Below are 22574 nucleotides of genomic sequence, written 5' to 3'. Positions count from 1 at the left end.
GTAATGTGTATACATAAACATACAGTTATAAGTCCCCGTTCGTAATCGCTAATTATAACAATATGTTACTTTTGTGCTGTAACATATAGCTATAATCAGCGGTGGAAACATATTTGCGAACGCCGACCGTGTGCGGCTGTTTCTTGTTGGATCGTCTGATCAGTCGGAAGTTGCATTGCAGAGGAGAGTAAATGCCTATTCAAAATATAATTATTTTGGATAGCTCAACATGAATTTCCTAAGGGACCGTAGTTTATCATGCATTTACCAGTAGAATATGGCGCGGAGAAAATATTTCTCCGCATATAACTTCCGTCCGAACTCGACGAAAGAATTCGTGACTGTGAACTCTCTATTTGGCAGAAACATAAAGAAAATTAAATAATTTCATGAAGAAGTGAGACATAGATTCTATATTAAATGAATAGTCCATACACCAGTTCCATTTAACTCTGAATTTATGGCAATTAATAGACGAACTTACACTGCAATGAAGGATTTAACATGGATGCCGTTTTGACTGGCACTTCTCGTAATAAAAACAATTCCTTTGACGTTTTCACAAACATGTCGCACAATAAATCTACTGCTAGGCACTTTTAGTATTACACATTTACTTTACACTAGAACAATATTATTTTTAACAATAATAATACGGCGGCAAGACATGCGCATCCGACACAAGTTACAGGAGACAAGAGAAGAATGAGTAACTGTTTCATTTCATTTCATTTTATTATCTTCCTGTATATCATATCATATCTCGTACCTCAAAAAAAAAAAAAAAAAAAAAAAAGTGTAAAAGTGTTCTTCTTCTGTCCGTTTTTCGCGCCGCGGTTTTCAAAGTCAATAACTCACTGCATCTCTGACGGCGCTTCGACAATAAACAAGTTACGTCACAGGTCATTCACCTTTTACATTCTCGCAACATTATTTGCTAACTGTAGCTGTTGCCGAGTGACTGCTTGATTAATGAATGATTTAAAATGATAAGGCAATCACATAATGTTACACATTGCAAATCTTTGTCCTTTCAATGGGATTTTTATCGTTGGAAAAAAGTCCACAGGGACCTCTTAAGGAACATCTTATTCCCATTTGCACAATCCAATTGCTCTTCACAAAATTGTGAGGTGAAGGTCTTTCTGGTCTTGACTCGTCAGCTGTGGGATGAACTTGGTGGCAACAAGATGCTGTGTCAGGATTTCATGAGATGATCCAACTGAAATGTCACATTTTTCTGCAATTTCTTGGACAGTCAGTCTTCTATTGGCATGCACAATTTTGTTGACGTTCCCCACAGGAGCGTCATCGATAGATGTCAGAAGGTGTCCTGAATGAGGTTCATCTTTAACTTCTGTCCAGCCATTTTTAAACCATGTGAACCATCTATAACACTGAGTATGGCTTAAGCACTCTTGAGTTTCATACAAAATTTAATGCAGACACATTGCCCCTCTAATTCTGCCAGCTCAAAATTCACAAACTGTGTGACACAACATTCTACTCGATACAGCAACGAATATTAACTAACAGACATACAACAATGAAGCTTGTAGAAGTTATACATTAAACACAGGCATATGCAGGTATGCCAACTGGATTTTGTTCCAACACACCATAGGGCGCGAAATTTCAGATGAACTGGAATCTTTTGAACAGACCTCATACATTCCAGGTGAATGATCAGGAACATGTAGAATTGCATGCACAGATTCAGTACAACAGACTGGCAGGGACATACCATTTCACTGCCATGACTTACAGCAGAAGTGGAGGGTCATATTGACACTTGGTTCAGTTCTACATCATCTCTTTTTAGGGGATGCCCAATATTTTGTATGTTCAGCTTGCTTTCTGACAGTCAAATTTATATAATATCTTATAATACTTCTCTTTTCCAGATAAGGCCAGTTTGCATTTATTGGATAAGTTTTATTTGTGTTTCTGGTTACTGAAATTCATTTTGATTTATGTGTTTGACATTGCATCAGTTTGGGGGTGATCTAAACATTACATTATTTTTGAAGAATCAAGTCTGCCAAGACCATCAGCGGTTCTTTTTATTACTATGACTGGTTTCAACAGAACTACACGGTCATCATCAGATCTGAAAGTTACATAAACAAAACATCCCACGTGAAGGTGACTTAAATGTACACAGTTTCATATAACCACCATGTACACTACTTCGATGTTAGAATGTACCTTGCAACATTATTACTTGTACATGCTTGTTACAATACTGAAAGCCACATAGTGATGTTGCCTCAGATAAAATGTGACAGGGAACATCACCATATCACAAATAAAATAAAACAAAATTAAAACATACAGCATCACTTGCAGTTGTCTCAGCATACACTATTTGCTTGACACCACAGTAGCAATGTAGCTACTATAATTCTCCCTCAGATGAGGAAGTACACATTTGTTTACATAGTAGTGTCCAATAATTGATAAACGTTTCTACAACTGGGAGAAGATGCTTATTCAGATTTTGCACAAGTCACTTAAGAGAGGCACTAGTTGCACCACTAGGAGAATGCAAATCAGGTTTGTTTTAAGTACACACTGTAATGAAAGGTTTGCTTTAAACACACATTGTAATGATCATGAGCATTAGTTACCTTTGAGAATGGATGTGTTGAATTGATGTTAGTCAAGAATGCCCTTAAGATGACAAAGACACCATTATCAACACCTCACTGACTTTGAACCAGGTCTTGTAATAGGGCTGCAAGAAGCTGAATATTCCCTCTGCAATATTGCAGAAAGACTTGACAGGAATGTAGCCACTGTATATGACTGCCGGCTGTGGTGATCACAAGAATATACAGTCGCAAGAAGACCTGGCTCTGGATGGTCACATGGGACAACGAGAGGGTAAATCATTGAGTTTGGTGTATGGTTCTGGTGCAGCACATTGCATCTGCAGCAGCAATTTGAACAGTGTTTAGCACTACAGAGACACCATGAACTGTTACAAGTCAGTTACTTCAAGCACAGCTTTGAGGCAGACACCCATAGCATGCACACCACTGACCACAAACCACCACCACTCGTGACTTCAGTGGCTCAAATGCTCATTGGTGGGCAAGGTGGAGGCCCATTGTGTTTTCTGATGAAAGCTTGTTCTGCCCCAGTGCCAATGACGGCCATGTGTTGGTTAGAAGTAGGCCAGCTGAGGACCTGTAAACAACCCGTCTGCATGCTAGACACACTGGACATACACCTTAGATTACAGTCTGGGATGCAGTTTTATATGACACCAGTAGTACTTTTGTGGTCACCTTCTGTACCCTGACTGCAGATTTGTTCATCAGTCTGGTGATGCCACCTGCTGTGCTGACATTCATGAACAGCATTCTAGGGGGTGTTTTCCAACAGTATACTACTCACCCATACCACTGTTGTAATCCAACTTCTGCTACAAAGTGTAAACATGTCCCTTGGCCTGCCTATCATTAGATCTGTCGCCAATCAAACACATATGGGACATCATTAGATAACAACTCAATGTCATCCACAGACAGCATCAACCATCTCTGTACCTGCTGACCAAGTGCAACAGGCATGCATGGAACTCCATCTGACAAACTAATATCCAGCACCTGTACAATACAATGCATGCACTTCTTCTTGCTTGCATTCAATATTCTGGTGGTTACACTGTTAATGTACTAGCATTTCACATTTGCAATAGCTTATCACACCATTATCCTGTGATCTAACAATCTTAATCACTTATATATGTTACCTAGACAAATGAACTCCTGAAATTTCATTACTCTATATTAATTATTTTTTGATGTTCCAATTTTTTTCTGCAAGTGTATATTGTTTGAAGTTGATTTTATAAAAATTATGTAAAATAGTAGGCAGCCTATTGTGTCAACATACTTTAAGGCATCATTTAATTTTGTGATATTTCTGTTGTTTTTGTTCATTAATTTAAAAAATTCACAGATTTTTTAAACATTAAAATTGTTTAAGAGTATTAAAATCATAATTTCTTTAAAAATTCTTGCTGCAGGACATTGAATTTAAATACTGGTCAAATGCGGTGTAAAACATTTAATGATTATATTGTTTAACTTTTACAGCTTCATTATTACCTTCCTGCCTGCAGTTTGTGTGTAGTTTGTGTGGTTCAAGGTACAATTTGGGTGATTTAAGTGATGCATTGTACAAGACTATTTTGTGCCATCTTTTAAACCAGCATTGAAAAAAAAGGGTAATGCTAAACATGGTGGACTCTTTCTCTTTACAACTACGATAAAAGTATATTTTTACTAAAAGTAATCGAAGGTATAACAGCCTCCTCCACACTCCCCACTAGCACAATGACATCACTCTAGCTCTACTTTGGCAGGAAATAGATGCTGTGTGCCAACTAACTCCTTATACCATCTGACTCCTGTCTACCCCAAGGATTTTTTGAAGTTTTGTAAATCTCATATCTTCCCTGATACCTTTCATATGAATTATAGCAGCTACAGCATTGTTCAAACTATTTAAGACTGTTCTTGAATGCAAATGTTCTGCGCTTAACAGAGAAGTTTTTGCTTTCATTACTTCCTCCCAGGTTTTTATCATTACCATTGTTATTCCCTCATTTCCAGTGGTTTTTCCACTTTTCATACACCACATTGCTTTCTCTACATTTTCTGGTGATAGTACTTCCACAACCCACTCATTTTTGCAATAAGTTGTCAGGGTATTTCTTTGCTTGGTGGCAATATTTAGATTTCTGAAGAAATCCTCAGACACCTGTATGAAGTGTGATCCCCTCGTACATCCTAACAGATCCATAAGATATCTTCACTGATGTAATGTCTACATATTGTAAGTGCCTAATTTGCTTTCTTCACTCTTTGGTTATTCTCAATGTTTTCTCTTATGACCTTCTCATTATTTATTCTGACAGATTTTCATTAAGAGTTTTGAACAGTATTGTTTAGTTCAGTCAATTCTATTGAACGTCTGTTTTGATTTGTTTTTATTTCTTATCTTTCCTTCGATTTTTGTAATCTCCAATGAAATTTTATTTTGTTTGTTTCCCTTCACTCTTGAAACATATCAAACTGTTTCCAGTATAATATTTGTTAAATGACCATTTCTTATATTTAAATCTACAGATTCTTCATTTTCTTGAGGCAGTTTTATGGGTAAAAAAAATAGTTATATAAAAGAAATAGCACTAAATTAACAATAATTTTAGTGTTCTTCCTCTTATATACTGGTACCTAAATTATTTGAATAAATGGAACTGGGTTTGTGCTTCAAGAGTTTTATTCTTTACAACTTACTGTTCAGTTTTATTTTGCTTCTTACTAGTCTGTGGTCATTGGAAATCATGAACTGGTTTAAGACTGACAGATTCTGCTTGGTGTGTCTGTTGTTTGACAGCACATAGTTTCACTTTTAATTCAATTTTGTCCTTTTTTGTCCAATTTTTGCCTGAGATTTTTATTAAAAATGTTTCTGGGGTTAACATTTGGTTTCCTTTACTAACTCTTGTAACACTTCATAAAAATTTTCAACTTTTTCTTTTTCATCCAATGTTGTTGGTGCATAAATTTCTACTATTTAAATAAGTGTTGTTTCCTTATTATTAATACTATTCTTGCTATTTCTTCCTTACAAACCAATAATTCAGTCCTTAATTTTGTGGTTAATGCTAAAACCTTCTTGTGAGTGTATGTATTGATCTGTGTCTCTATAGCAAATGACTGCAGTTATTTTTATTCAACTTTGTTTTTTTCTCCTCTGATACATCAGTGATATCCCACTTGATGCTATTTAGTTGTGCTTTCAGCTACAGCAGCATATATTCAGTCTAAAGTGTTCTATTTATAGTGCCTGTTTGGAGTATGGTAGAAGCAGTCAAGTCAAAAGTAATAGTATTTTAGTTTCTTTACGTGTTTGGGTCCATAGTCTGATGTAATTTCTGTCTGCTTAAACTGTTTTTAATGTTTATTGTAGGCTGTGATATGCTGTTGCTACAGACGAACTCTACTACATCATGTATTACTGTCCAATAATGTAATATGTGAGCCGGCCGAAGTGGCCGTGCGGTTAAAGGCGCTGCAGTCTGGAACCGCAAGACCGCTACGGTCGCAGGTTCGAATCCTGCCTCGGGCATGGATGTTTGTGATGTCCTTAGGTTAGTTAGGTTTAACTAGTTCTAAGTTCTAGGGGACTAATGACCTCAGCAGTTGAGTCCCATAGTGCTCAGAGCCATTTGAACCATTTTTTAATATGTGATTTAATAAAGTTAATCTGTATAAAAAATTTGTCACAGCCTATGGTGGACATAAATAATGATTTTAGCATGCACAATATTTTGTTTAGCCAAACTTCATGTAGCAGTGTTTGGTTAGAGATCTAGCTAGTAGTGCATCTTATTACAAACACGCTGCTCATGTTCCTTCAGTCCTCTACCTCCAACATGCATTAACCTAGGCCAAGATTCAGACAGATATCTCAAGAATTCACAGATAACAAATTGTCCTCCAACAACCTTCTCCATAGTACATTAGCCAGCAGGCTGGACATATCTGGTGAGGCATATGTCCATCATAAATCCTCAACAGCGCTAGACGCACAGCACTTGCAACTGATGTTTGATTGTTTCTAAATGCCAGTGATGGCCATCTACATAGTCATTTTGCTCACTGAACATGTGCTGGCCAAGGGTAATCTTGTTATGCTTGGTCAATACCAGGTACTAGGTCATTAATCAATGTCAGTCACTAAATCAGTTAGTTTTCTATTGAATAAAGTAATGAAATCTGTTTTGAAGTTTTCCCTAATGCCTGCAGCCAAAGCACCACAAGAAAATTACCTCAATTAAATCATGTAATAGATTGAAATAGCATCCTGTTGTTGGTTGTTAGAAATATATTTTATGAAAAAGTTTAATGTTAAATTCTGCTCCTAGCTTTATTCTTGATACTTTAAAAAGAGTTAATTTTTATTGATTCATTCACCTAAAAGTAATAACTAATTCACATATCAACAGAAAAATGCGACAAAGTACTGTTACGAGAATGGCACGTGGGAACATTGGAGCAACTACACACAGTGTTCTGACAGCGGGTACACCACAGTAACTGAACAGTTTGATGAAGTCCTTAATGATTCTTCAGTTGTGGTATGAAATTTTAGATTTTTTAAAATTATAATAAACAAATTTTTTGTAACTGTATGGGAGGGCTGAATGTACAAGACCATGATATATTCAGAACTTTGAAGACTGGATACAATGTGACTGTTATCTGTAGATGATATAAAGTAAAAATCCTTGACTATGAAGATATGAGAGACAAAAACTTGCAGTTAGTTGTGTAATGATCACAGGTATACAACTTTACCTCCTGTACAGTTCAAGTATTAAAATGGAAAAGTTTATAAGAAATAAGTAACACAGTTTGATACAATCTCTTTTAACAGTGATCATTAGCAAGTTTACCAAATTAATAGTTTGTCAAATTAGTTGAGAAATAGTAAATTGTGGTACAGTGGCGCTACAATGGAGTCATAATCTTATCATTATCGCTGTTCTGAAAGAAAAACCATGTGGAAGAAGAATAATCCATTTTTACACAAAATTATAACTTGTTATTTCCTTAACACTCCTGTCTTGTAGTTTTCTTTCACATAATATTGTTGTTCTTGAATGTAAAGTGTTTTAATTCGCAATGATAAATGAGTGTTTTCTTGTATGAGGCAAAGCTTACCATTACAAAAAGGGAATTATTATTTTAGGGGAAGTAATGTTGATTGTTTTACGTTACATAGGGGAGTTACTGAGTCAGGTATAAAGGTCTTCAATAAGCTCCCCATCAATATAAAAAAGGAAATAAATAATGTACAGGTTTTCAAAAGGAAACTAAAACTATTCCTCATCGAACAAACTTTCTATAAAATGAATGAATACTTAGAGTTATGATGTACAAGAGTGGGGGAAACCGCCTAAGAAAAGCATTCCCTTAAAGATAAAATGTGATGCTGTTACTTGTAGTTTAACTGAAACTGTGGTGATAAAATGTAAATTTATCTGTTTCATTATGAGAAAATGTGAACTCACATGTATCCCACTTTCTTGAGCATTCACTTAAACCTCTTCTTAAGGGATGCAGTTAAAACTTGTATTCATTCAAACCATGACCATGACGAAAATTTACTTCCTTATATATGTCAGTAGCATAAAAATATGCACTGTCACTTATTCTACTATTTTAAACAATCACTTAAACTGTTTTCGGCATAATGCAGGCTTTAATACTGCATGCAAGTAATTGTTCTTGTAAAATAAACCAATGTCTGTGCAATGTGATGTATAAATGTTAATGTACTACTGTAATTGCATCAATTGACTTGTCCTTTATTACTTGTACACTGGCTGTATAATATGTAATCAACAGGACCAAATAAATAAATAAAAATAAAAATAAACTCTTGCACGTAGCTAAACCATTTTTCTGTTTTTGTAACTAGCTGTTCCCATAAATGCATTGCTATAGCTCAGTCAGGTTAAATGGAAAAGAAAGAAAACAGAAAGCAAACATTTCTAACATCTATGGGAATTGTATATCTAAAAACAAAGATGATGTGACTTACCAAACGAAATCGCTGGCAGGTTGATAGACACACAAAGAAACACAAACATATACACAAAATTTAAGCTTTTGCAACCAACGGTTGCTTCATCAGGAAAGAGGGAAGGAGAGGGAAAGACGAAAGGATGTGGGTTTTAAGGGAGAGGGTAAGGAGTCATTCCAATCCTGGGAGCGGAAAGACTTACCTTAGGGGGAAAGAAGGACAGGTATACACTCGCATACACACAAATCTCCCCCCCCCCCCCACCTGTCCACCCAGTCTGTGTCACCTCCTTCTCTTTTCCTGTCCATATTCTTCTCACTCCTCACTCTCCATTGCCTCCTGTCCCCTTTCTCTGTCCATCTCCTCATTTCTGCTTTCTATCTCCATTTCCTCTCACCCTTTGTCGATCTCCTCTTCCTCACTCTCTCTGACTTTCAGCCTTATTTATTGTTATTGCATATTCAACTTGTTACATGAGCTTCTTATCACTTGCTGATAAGTCGTAAATACAATTTTCCTGTTTGTCAACAACATTTTTTTGTTATATATTTTATATATAAATGCATTTATATACACTACTGGCCATTAAAATTGGTACACCAAGAAGAAATGCAGATAATAAAAGGGTATTCATTAGACAAATATACTAGAACTGACATGTGATTACATTTTCACGCAATTTGGGTGCATAGATCCTGAGAAATCAGTACCCAGAACAACCACCTCCGGCCGTAATAACTGCCTTGATACACCTGGGCATTGAGGCAAACAGAGCTTGGATGGCGTGTACAGGTACAGCTAGCTGCCCATGCAGCTTCAGCATGATATCACACTTCATCAAGAGTAGTGACTGGCGCATTGTGATGAGCCAGTTGCTCGCCCACCATTGACCAGACATTTTCAATTGGTGAGAGATCTAGAGAATGTGCTGGCCAGGGCAGCAGTCGAACATTTTCTGTATCCAGAAAGGCCCGTACAGGACCTGCAGTATGCAGTCGTGCATTATCATACTGAAATGTAGGGTTTCGCAGGGATAAAATGAAGGGTAGAGCCACGGGTCCTAACACATCTGAAATGTAACGTCCACTGTTCAAAGTGCCGTCAATGCGAACAAGAGGTGACCGAACGAGTGGTATCGGTAGTTTCAGTAGTCCGTTACATTACAACGTGTAACCAATGGCACCCCATACCATCATGCCAGGTGATATGCCAGTATGGCGATGACGAATACACGCTTCCAATGTGCGTTCACCAAGATGTCGCCAAACACAGATGCAACCATCATGATGCTGTAAACAGAACCTGGATTCATCCAAAAAATGATGTTTTGCCATTCGTGTACCCAGGTTCGTCGTTGAGTACACCATCACAGGCATTCCTGTCTGTGATGCAGCGTCAAGGGTAACCACAGCCATGGTCTCCGAGCTGATAGTCCATGCTGCTGCAAGCGTCGTCGAACTGTTCATGCAGAAGGTGGTTGTCTTGCAAACGTCCCCATCTGTTGATTCAGGGATCAAGACGTGGCTGCATGATCCATTACTGCACATGTAGATAAGATGCATGTCATCTTGAATGCTAGTGATACGAGGCCGTTGGGATCCAGCACGGCGTTCCATATTACCCTCCTGAACCCACCAATTCCATATTCTGCTAACAGTCTATGGATCTCCACCAACGCGATCAGCAATGTCGCGATACGATTAACCGCAATCGTGATAGGCTACGATCCTACCTTTATGAAAGTTGGAAATGTGATGGTACACATTCCTCCTCCTTACACAAGGCATCACAACAATGTTTCACCAGGCAACACCGGTCAACTGCTGTTTGTGTATGAGAAATCGGTTGGAAACTTTCCTCATGTCAGCAAGTTGTAGGTGTTGCCACCAGCGCCAACCTTGTGTGAATGCTCTGAAAAGCTAATCATTTGCATATCACAGCACGTTCTTCCTGTCAGTTAAATTTTGCATCTGTAGCACATCATCTTTGTGATGTAGCGATTTTAATGGCCAGTAGTGTATTATATACAGGGTATCGCTAAGAAACACCAACAAACTTTAGACACAAGTTCCTCCCACCAAAACAAGAAAAAAGTCTAGTAAACAAGGGTGCTAAAGAGCATACCTTAAAAGATATGAGCACTAGTTCATCTGAGATACTATGAAACATATTTCTTCTACTGCAAGCTTTTGCTTTTCATATTTGGTGAGGCAGTAGTGTGGACCAGACCAAGAGAAAAACTCTAGTAAACATGGGCTCTAAAACGTATAGCTTAAGAGCTATAAGTAGTTATTCAGTAGAGGAGAACTGTTTCACACTAGTGAAGATAAACAAGTTCATTTTAGACCCTAAGTTTATTAGACTTTTTTTCTTGTTTTGGTCAATACTTACTGCTCCCGAAATATGGAAAGCAAAGACCTTGCAGTAGAGGAGATCTGTTTAATGACATTTTAAAACCCATGTTTATCACACACTTTTTTACTTACACCTGTATAAGGAACCTGTCCTTAAAATGTGCTGGAGTTTTTATGGGACACCCTGTATATTAAATTATGTATAGTATGTCTGGCCGAATGTTCATTAGAGTATTGCATAAAAATTTAAGGTAAATAAGTCAAGAAATTTTTGACATTTTTGGTAATAGCACTTCCCTTTTATATTTCACATGTTTATTTATATATGACATATATATTAAAAAATGGGCATATAAAAATACATTCATATTCAAATGCAACATTGTGTCAAAATTTCAACGCAATCAATGAAGAACTTCTGGATATTTAAGATTTTGAACAGACAAAACATTTAAATTTTTATTTATATAGACGTAAATTTTCATTTGCACAAAATTACAAATCTCCAAAAGTTCTTCACTGATAATGTTGCATTCTAACATGCACGTGTTTTTGTATACCTACTGAAGCATCAAATGTTCATCATTCAGAATCTTAACTCTCTGAAAGTTCTTCACCAATTCCTTTGAAATTTTGACACAACATTGTATTCAAATATGGGCAGACAATACTGTTTGTAATTCCTGATTGTCAGGCAGTGCACATTCTGTGTCACGACAGTTGAACATCCCATGGTCCACTGTATAGAAATTGCTTCAAACCATTCTCAAATGGTATTCACACAAGATCCATATTGTACAGCAGCTGGCACCATAGGATCCACAACATGTTGACTTCGCTGTCCACTTTCTCTTAACTATTGAAGTTGACGAGTGCTGACCCCGCACCATCCTATGGACAAACAAAGCTCATTTTTCTCTGACAGTGGAGGTGAACACACAGAGTTGCTGAGTGTGGAGATCTTCACCTCCAGTCACTGTGCATGAAGTTGCTCTGTACAGTGAATGTTTCTCCATATGGTGTGGCTTCATCGCTATGTTCATCATTAGCCCATTCTTTTTCGAAAAATTTGACTCTCAAGGATCAAAGAGGTGCAGTGTGATGGCCAGCATTAATGCGATATGCTTTGCCAGCATGTCATACTCATCCTACAGGAGAGAGATGCATTGAACAGTTTTCATTGCAAGATGGGGCTCCACTGCACATCGCTCTTGAAGTTCACCTGCTTCTCTGAAAAACATTTGGAAATGATTGAATTATCAGCCAATTATTTCCAAATTCTTGACCGGCATGATCACCTGATCTCACTCCCTGTGATTCCTGGTTGTGGGGCTACCTGACGGACAGGGTTTACCAAGGCAACATTCACACATGATCTGAAGTCCAGCATATCAAGAGAGATAGTCAGCATGCTTTGTTCTACTGTGCAGTATGCAATCCTGTGCTTTCAGACTCTCCTGGACACTGACAGGTGCCATATTGAGCCACTTTTGTTGCAGTAATGGTACTGGTATGAAATGGTATGATGTGCCATAGTTGCACATTTAAAATCTTTCAGCTGAACTGGTTCTGCATTATTTCTCTTCCCCATGTCCTTGACATTAATGTTACCAAGTTTGGTCCTTGTATGGTAATTAGTTTCTCTATTATAACTTATTAAATAGGGAAAGTTTGATTATAACCACCTGGTATATAAAAACATGCGTGTGCTTGAATCCAATGATATGTCAAAATTTCAAAGCAAGTGGTGAAGAACTTTTGGAGATTTGCAATATTGTACAAATGAACATTTACATTTTTATTTAATAGATTACTAACCTGGCTTTCAAGAAACGTATACATGTTGATATCTATATTTCTGGGAGAGTTATACCTTTAAATTCTTTAAAATGCTTCCTCTGTGATTTTCTGTTGGTACCCTGTTTCATCGTCCTTATTGATTATTTTTAAGTTTAAAAATTATTGCTTTGCTAAACCTTTATTTGCACTGAACAGTGTGCCATATTGCAGCAGTCTCTTTGTTTTTGAATGTAGACATGTATCAGAAGCACCAAGACTTCATGAGTGTCATAACAGTACAACTGGGTGTGCAACAGACTATGACTGATTTGATCAATGGCTTTAGACAGATTTAAAAGCAGCCCACAGCTTAATTCATAGCCACTGTATGGAATTAAAGTCGAGAAAGATGTATCAGTTTATATGGTTTTTTTCTGAATCCATTTTCAGCATTCCAAAGTATTTTATTTTTATTCAAATAGTTCAGCAACCTTTTCATTAAAATATTCTGTTAGTTATCATTCGTCTTTACCTTCTTATGCGTACTAGCCACCTTCCTTTATCTAAATGCTGTGTCAATTTTTGTTACAAGAAATTCATAATTATGACTGCAATCATTTCTACTTATTATTTTAGCCATTTAAGTCAACTCCCCCACTTTCATAATTTCTTATTCTTCTTTTTCTGCAGCTTGAGTTGTACTTAGAAGCTAACCCATTCACTAGTTTCATGAATTAGCTGTCTCCTAATAAGGCTCTGTTTGTAATATAATAAGACCTACAGAATAACCACTGAAGAAATAATTACACTGTTAACCTCACCACTGAGGGCCTTAAAACTCCAAAACATAATTTTCATTCTTATATCAACCTGTCCTTTCTCGTCATTGTCAATATCAAATCATGTTACTGCTTTTTGCATAGCTTTCAGCTTGTAGCTGACATCAAATGCTCATGAATTTTAAGGTCTCTTGAAACGTAATATTTATTAAAGAATCACAGACCAACTTATAATGTTGGTAAAGTTTACTGGCCATGGATAATGTTGAGGACTACTAGCACTGATGTGGCTGAGCCTGACATGCTTGTAGATAGCATTCTGGCTAGCTGAAATGACAGAAATGGGAACACAGAATTGCTGGCAGAGCTGTGAGCCAATTTCATTTTATGCTTGGGCAAACATATATGCTTCCTGTACTTTTCAGTAGATCTCTTGACAGTTCTTGGAAGAACTGCACCCAGTAGTTACAGTCATACTCTCACTGGTGGCATCACAGCTGTTAGAGTAAAGCTTTTGTTACTGTTTGTTGGTATCTATCTTAGCCTGAAACTGCTAACTCAATGATTTTTGCTGGGTGAGCATCATTGTCATTGGAAACTTGTTCATTTTGTTGCTGTAGTCAACAGATATTGTTGTATGTATGCTTGTGTGTCCTGTAAATTTATCAGACTATAATTGAAACATGGTAATGTAGACAGTATATCACAAATCATTACGACTGTTTTTGCTCATTACGACTGTTTTTGCATTATACTGAAGATTTAAGGCATTGTTAAAAGATGAATCTTCTAGGCAATGTTTATTTTTATATTTTGCTTTGTATCTGTTGACATTCAATATCAATCAAATAAGGGTACATGGCAGATACTTTTCACAGACATCATCAATAAATAATGTTATAAATCTTTTGTGTTACTTATGATGGCTTCATATATAAATGAAAACAATGTTTCTTCAGAAACCAATGAAATTATAAAGATGCTTTATTCTTTACAGATATATGTGCAACTTTCAAGAGACATTTCCAAAGCAGGCTACAGTATTTCAATGGTATCACTTATTTTTGCATTCACCATTTTGGCATCTGTCAGGTACGTTAAATTGTGTTAATTATAATCACACACACACACACACACACACACACACACACACACTAGCAGTCAGATATCAACCAACATTTTCATAAGAAGTTGTAGAATTTTCTGAAGGAACTAATACCATCAAATATTGCATGACGACAGTTCACAATATAAGCAGTATGATGCCTCAGAGTTGTTGGATTGCTGCTGAGGACAACTGTGCAACAACTTTTGTTACTGCCACCAAATATTTCTCATTTTACATACAGAAGGAAGTACCCTATCCAATCTTATATTGCATGTGTGATCAGTGATAGCTCTGGGGATTTTGTATACTAAGGTAGATGATTAACATTTTGAAAGAAGGCAGGGAACAACTGCATCTTGGGAGGAGCATGCTACATGGCTGGAAAAAGGGGTCCTGGAACAGACACAACCCTCAGTTGCACCGTCAGTGTTCCACGTATTTAGGGGCAAACAAAATTTGCATTTTGTCATAAATGCAAATACAAACGTGAATTCTGCATCAAAAATGTGGAGACATAAAATGCTACTTTATAGAAAATTGTATCTAGATGAACTATTTTATCAGAGATGGTTTGAAACAGCTTTATTTTCTGCATATAAATTTTCAAAATGTAACCAATCTTCGGTTACTGGTATTGCACATCATGCGGCAAAATGAGTTTTGAAAGATACTGTGTCTAAGAATGTGTTTGCAAAATAAAAAGCGCATGAATGCAATGATGTGCCATTGTGCTGGATTTTCAAGTGCTATGCCAACTGTGAGTGGTAGAATGGTCTGTACAAGATATAAGCCTCCATATGAGCCCTAATTTCTCATATCTTGTCTTCATGGTACTTACACACAGTGTATGTTAGCAGTAGTAGTATCATTCCACAGTCAGCTTCCAATGCAGCTCCTCTAAATTTTCTCAATAGTGTTCCTCAGAAAAAATGTTGCCTTCCCTCCAGGGATTCTCATTTAAGTTCCTGAAGCATCTATGTAGCACTTGCTTGTTGTTCAAACCTACTGGTAACAAATCTAGCAGCCCACCTCGGAATTGCTTTTATGTCTTCCTATAATCTGACATGTATGGATCCCAAACACTCAAACAGTACTCAAGAATAGTTTGCACTAGCATCCTATATGTGGTCTCTTTATCAGATGAATCACACTTCCCAAAATTCTCGCAATAAACCAAACTCAACCATTCTTCTTTCCTACCACAATCCTCATATGCTTGTTCCATTTTATATCACTCTGCAGCATTACACCCAGGTATTTACACATTGTGAGTGTGTCAAGCAGGACACTAATAAAGCTGTTGCAAACATTACAGGTTCGTACTTGCCACATCATGTAATGTAGTAGTCAGCTGTGGAACCTAACATCTTATAACAAAGAAATGTGTACATTTAACTGGTAGCTAAAATTAAAAGGTTGATGTAATGTGGAAACTTTATACTATGCCAAAATTCTTCCCATAACATAGAGCAGAGTTATTTTCGGTTCTATTTCTATTTGAAGTACCTTGTTGGTTCTAACTGTAGCATTGTCAGCTATGGGTAGCATGGTTATGTATGCTTATGAAAGGTCAAAATTAACATTTTGCTGGTTTTATTGTTATTGACTTGGGCAGCAAAATGAAAAGTAATGTCAAGAAACACATTATTATCTTGGATTACAACCACGTCTTAGAGAGACCTGGATAACAGATAGTTGGTCCATTACTGCAAATTACTGCACCCAAGAGATGATTTAAGGAAGAACTGTTTTAGGCTTCTCCTAGTGTTACTTTGTAATATTTGTATGAAATATCAAATTAATTGCATTCACTGAAATGAAATGAATATATGATGGAGGTGAAATCAATGAAAATGCTATGATAGAAATAATATCCATGAAAAACATTCTGAAATAGTAAAATTGGAATGAAATATACATGTTGTGACTGATGAAAATTTAGGTTGATTTTTTACATTAATTATTCATTCCATAGACCCACAAAAGAGGGGATCTTCCTAGGTGTGAAACATGTCAGATAAACACATTACAAAAATGTAATTAGAAAAACTTGAGTTTCATTAATTTTAATGATCCTCAGTCAATAAACAGTAAAATTATGTACATGAATTAAAATTAAACTGCTAATGTTTACAGGTTTAATACTTACATCTGCTTTCATTAAATCCTTCATTCACACAGTAGCTAGTAACTTGACTATTACAACCAAGTATTGTCAAAAATTAAAGTAAATTATTCATTTCAATGATCCTCAGTTAATAACAGTCAAATTATGTACAAGATTTAAAATTTAACTTCCACTATTTACAGACTTAAGACTTACATCTGCTTTCCATACAACCATAATTCACACAGTAGTTAGTTACTTGGCTGTTACAACCAAGTATTGTCAAAAATTAAAGTATAATAAATTTTCATTAAAATGATGTACTGCACTTGTTGAGAAATTCAAAGATGGAATAGAAGGAATTTGCCACCAAAAATTCTTTTAAATTATGTTTAAATTGTGCCTTGTCTGAAACTAAACTGTTAATGGTTGCTGGTAACTTATTGAAAATATGCATTGCTGAATACTGGACTCCCCTCTGGGCAAGAATAAGTGATTTTAAATCTTTATGTTTATTATTCTTATTCCTAGTATTAATACTGTGTACTAAGCAGTTAGTTGGAAATAGAGTTGTATTATCTACAACAAACTTCATTAAGGAATAAATATACTGAGAAGCTGTGGTTAGTATGCCCAATTCTTTGAATAGGTTTCGACATTATGTTCGTGGATTTACATGACACACTACTCTTAATTATATGATTCTGTACTCTAAAAATTTTTTCTCCGTTTGTGGAGTTACCCCAAAATATGATACCATATCACATAATGGAGTGAAAATAAGCAAAAGATGCCAGTTTTTTATATTTATATCTCCTATGTCTGACATCATTCGCATTGCAAACACAGACTTGTTTAGGTGCTATAGCAATTCATTAGTATGTCGCTCCCTACTAGATTTATTGTCAAGTTGTAATCCCAAGAATTCTACACTCTCAACTTCTCCTATTTCCATGTTATCATACTTAATACACACACTAGAAGGAAATCTCTCAGAAGTTCTGAACTGCATGTAGTGGGTCTTTTCAAAGTTTAATGTCAGTGAATTGGCTATGAACCACTTATTAATATCAATAAAGATTAGATTAGCTGCTATTTTTAAATTTATATTTGATTTACTATTTATTGCAATGTTTGTATCATCTGCAAATGAGAAAAACTTGGCATCTGGTAATGTAACAGATGCCACTGTCATTACCTCCCTTTCCTGTTCCAATTGCGCATGGTTCATGGGAAGAATGACTGCCGGAAAGCCTCTGTGCACACTTGAATCTCTCTAATTTTACATTTGTGATCTAGGAAGGTATAAGTAGGGGGAAGCAATATATTCGATACCTCACCCAGAAATGCACCCTCTCAAACCTGGACAGCAAGCTACACCGCGATGCAGAGCACCTCTCTTGCAGAGTCTGCCACTTGAGTTTGCTAAACATCTCCGAAACGCTATCACGCTTACCAAATAACCTTGTGACAAAACTCGCCGCTCTTCTTTGGATCTTCTCTATCTCCTATGTCAACCCGGCCTGGTATGGATCCCACACTGATGAGCAATACTCAAGTATAGGTCGAATAAGTTCTTTTGTAAGCCATCTCCTTTGTTGATGGACTACATTTTCTAAGGACTCTCCCAATGAATCTCAACCTGGCACCCACCTTACCAACAATTAATTTTATATGATCATTCCACTTCAAATCGTTCTGTATGCATACTCCCAGATATTTTACAGAAGTAACTGCTACCAGTTTTTGTTCCTCTAATCATATAATCATACAATAAAGGATCCTTGTTTCTATGTATTCGCAATACATTACATTTGTCTATATTATGGGTCAGTTTCATTTATTTTTAGAGCTATTTGTTCCTCCTCATTTCTGCTCCTACCTGTCTCTGACTTAACTATATCCTGTATTGTTTTCATTTTATTGCCGGATGTATTTATCTTCTTCTCATAATGCAGGTGTTCAGATTTATGGATAACCTTCTTCAGCATCTTACAGTAATTTTTGTAATGAGCTATAATGCTAGTATCAAAGGTGTCCCTACATATGAGATAGAGTTTCCTTTTTGTCTCACATGATATCTTTATCGCTTGTGTGATCCATGGTTTCTTATTGGACTTCTGCTTAATTTGAGTTACCTTCAGGGGAAAACAATTTTCAAATAAGGTGCTAACTTTATTAATGAATGTTTTGCATTTTCCATTTGTGTCTTGGATGCTGTAAACATCCATCCAATTAATTTCTTTGAGCAATCTCCTAAATTTTTCAGTTTTTGACTGTTTTATTGGCCTTCTGTACTCAGTTCTGATAGATGTTTTGCCCTGACAATGCCAGACCAGAGCTTGGACACTGACTTTTTTTTTTAACGGTCTCTTTGATGGGAGAAACTTAAAACAGTCATACCAATAATCCTCACTTCTGAAAACAAGATCAGGCCTAATGTGAGAAGTTATGCATCCCATTGTGCAAAATTTTGCAAAGGTAGTTCAAGTTCTCCAGGACATGATATAAGATAGATAACCATGAGACTGGAAAGACAAAATTTGATGTTGGGCTATGCTTTCCTGACTCTGCTACAATTCTGTGATGAAACTGTCATCAGCATTAACAGAGTTCAGAAAAGTCTTCAAGGTTCTGTACATGATATAAAATCTCTGTGTAACAAGTACCAAGAGCAAAGAGAGGCGTTAGTGGCAAAGTTGCTTCAGGAAGAATCAGATATCTATGAGAAAAGTAAAATTCCATCTTTCATGAATGTTTCAATCTTAGATGCCATTCCCTATTTGGAAATTACTGTTTCATATTCCAAATGTATTGAATTTTTTCAATACATTTTCTCTGACAGTCTCCCACAAGTCCAGTCCCTCATCCATGATGTGGGAGATGGGCAATGGCATGAAGAAAGGGATTGCCTGTAGGGCAGTACAATGGGGACTGTGTGTGCCCTCAGACTGCTACAGTATCTATGAAGGCCCTACAGAGCCCTGAAAAGTGGTGGCCAAGGGGGCTCTGGTGGAGTCAGCAGTGGATAATCCATTTGCTTTCAACACTCAAATGAGGCCTGGATCAAAACCAATACCGAAAGTGACAAAGCCTTTGAGCAGATCTGCCACGTATGATGACCAAAATGGTCATGATGAAAGACACACCGAAAGAAATATACAAGAACTGGGCTATTAATGCTGTATCCTTAGAAAAGTATGCAAGAAGTAAAGTGCTGGGAAAAGGATGTGGTAGTCAGGAAAAGACAAAAGAAGAACTGGTGTCACACTAATAGTAGCTAAAGAACTGGCAAATGAAGTACTTATTGTTGAAAATGTGATTGACACAATAATTAAAGTTAAGATAATGATAGAAGAAGATATTCTTGATGTGGTCCGGATGTATGCTCCTCAAATAGGCTGAAAAACAGATTAGAAGGAAGAGTTCATCTCTAAACTGGAAGATGCTTTAACATCTATCAAGACTGTCACTATGGGAGACTTTAATGATAGAATTGCAGATGATAGAAGAGCATATGAAACAGTCATAGGAAGCCACAGAGAAGATCATATAAATGAGGAAGATAAGGTATTACTAGACACATGTCTGAGAAGTGAATGTATAATTGGTGATGGATGGTATAAGAAAAGAGATAGTCACATGTGAACCAAATGTGGTAGGAATTTAGAATGTAAATCCACAACAGACTATTTAATAATAACTAAAGAAATCACAAGAAGCCTGACAGAAGTTGAATCAATCCCAAGCATTAATCTCAATGGAAACCACAGACTACTGGTAGGGATACTGAAGAAAATCAGAAAACTTACATATGGGGAAAAAGAGAGGCAAAAATCAAGGCCTGGAAACTGAAAGATAGAGAAACCTGAGAGACAGACGGGAAGAAGATTAAGACACAGCTTCCTAAAGATGAGAGGAAGGATGTGAAGGAAGAATGGAGGAATTTCAAACAGGCCCTTCCCAATGCAGCAGAAGAAAGATGTGGAAGGACATGGACAAGAATCAGATACAAAAAACTCCATGGTGAAATGAGAGAAAGAAGTTTTGAAAGTATGGAAAGAATGCTTCCAAAAACTATATGAATGATGGGATGAAACAAATGCACATGATGAGATAGAGGGAAATGTAAGAGATATTGCCATTACAGAATAAATAAAAGAGAAGATCTGCAGCTCTTAGATGTAGAGAAAAATGGCAAAGCTCCTGGAGTAGATGACATCACAGTGGAAATGTTCAAAGCCACGTGAGCTATCAGAATTCACTGACTGTATAGAATAATGAGGATAGTATGGACATGTAGAAGGATTACTTGTGATCAGACAAAGGACAATTATTGTACCAATCTTTAAGAAGGGTACCAAGTTCCTCTGTGAGAATTGCAGAGGAATAGCTCTACTGTTGCACTGCATGAAGATTTATGAAAAGATAATTTTACAGAAAATCAGGAAAGAGACAGAACCGTAATTAAGAGAACAAAAAGGATTCTGACCTGGAAGATGTCATATTTACAGCCAGACAAGTTATAGAAAGGAAATGGTAATTTGGTAAAAGCATCATATTTGCATATATATGTAAGGCTTATGAACTGTTAGAAGGAAATTCTCATGGCCAGGTCTGAATAGACTGTAACTGTCAAAAGGAATGCAACTGAGAAACATTTACAAAAAAATTACCCAGAGTAGTATAATAGACAACAACAATCATAATAGTTTATAATGGACTTAGGGATTTGGCAAGGAAGTGTACTCTCGCCAGTGATTTTTAATATAGTTATGGACAACATCATAAAAAAAAGTTCACCAAGAGTCAACAGCAGATAATACGAAAATCATAGCATATTCAGATGATGTGGTGACCTCTTCATGTATGCAGCCCCCATCAATGCAACCCGCATCACATGCTGTGAAGGTGTCCCCATCCCATTGACTGCCTCCTGTACATGTATCAGCCTGGGGTTCCTGCTTCCCGATGCCAGGTGCTGACCAGTCTCCAGTCTCACATACATTGCTGCAGCCTACTGTTCCAGTTGGGCCGCCTCCACTGGTTCCCTCACTATCATCACCTCAGCCATCATCGCTGGTGGGTCCAGCCCCATCTCCTCCACACTGGGTCCTGCCTGCAGATGACAATGCAAATATAGCAATGGCACCCTCCTCCTTGGTGCTGTCATCAACACAATGTCCCCCCACCATGGAAACCATATTCCTGCCACACTGTATCCAATAGATATGTTTCTCATTGGGTCACCAACTTCTCCTCCGTCATCTGGGTGCCTTCTTTGCATGAAGGAGAAGTGTGCTGTACCCTGCTATTAGTGTGTGTGACTTTTAGTATGCCAAGAGTAGTGTGGCCATGTGTGTCTACTTAAATCAACTGCCAACTGTTTCAGCATTATCCGAGCACTAAGGCCACCTGTAGGAAGCTTGCACATGACATGGCATCCCCCACATTGTCCACCTGTGACTTGTGTCTATGTATGCAAGGAGCTGCATTGACTCACACTCACTACGTTGTTTTATTTTGTAGCACTCACATCAATTGTTTTGTGTATCACTTATGCTGCACCTTCTGTATGACTCTTTTTGTCTTGTTATGTGTGAGGCCAATTTCTGTTACTGTTCAGAGGTATGAATAAAGCCGTATTTGTGTTACTTCACTCAGTGTTGTGTTTTACATGGTTACTGAATGTTAAGATTAAATGTATGAAAACAGAAAAATTTGCAAACTTTTATAAACATATTTAAAATATATCTATTGAACAATATTAATATACACATCTTAAAGTTATCACTTACTTGAAGAACATGTCCACATGAAGCAGGTAAAGAACCTCA

At 36.8% G+C, this 22574-nt stretch overlaps 2 protein-coding genes across 3 annotated transcripts in view; both read left to right on the top strand.

Annotated features, from left to right (window-relative positions):
* Window positions 1–22574, top strand: part of LOC126247391 (parathyroid hormone/parathyroid hormone-related peptide receptor-like) — a 931061-nt gene that overhangs the window by 265564 nt on the left and 642923 nt on the right. The window lies entirely within an intron of this gene.
* LOC126247365 (parathyroid hormone/parathyroid hormone-related peptide receptor-like) overlaps window positions 1–22574 on the top strand; it is a 289419-nt gene that overhangs the window by 90085 nt on the left and 176760 nt on the right. For both annotated transcript variants that reach the window (XM_049948473.1, XM_049948474.1), the window contains exons 4-5: window positions 7028–7159; window positions 14520–14614. In XM_049948473.1, the coding sequence (XP_049804430.1) occupies window positions 7028–7159; window positions 14520–14614 (227 nt within the window). The remainder of the gene's footprint in view (window positions 1–7027; window positions 7160–14519; window positions 14615–22574) is intronic.

Source organism: Schistocerca nitens, chromosome 1 (genome assembly GCF_023898315.1).
Source record: "Schistocerca nitens isolate TAMUIC-IGC-003100 chromosome 1, iqSchNite1.1, whole genome shotgun sequence".
Classification (NCBI taxonomy): Eukaryota; Metazoa; Arthropoda; class Insecta; order Orthoptera; family Acrididae; genus Schistocerca; species Schistocerca nitens.
Note: the sequence above shows the minus strand (reverse complement) of the source record. Positions and strands in the feature narration are given on the sequence as shown.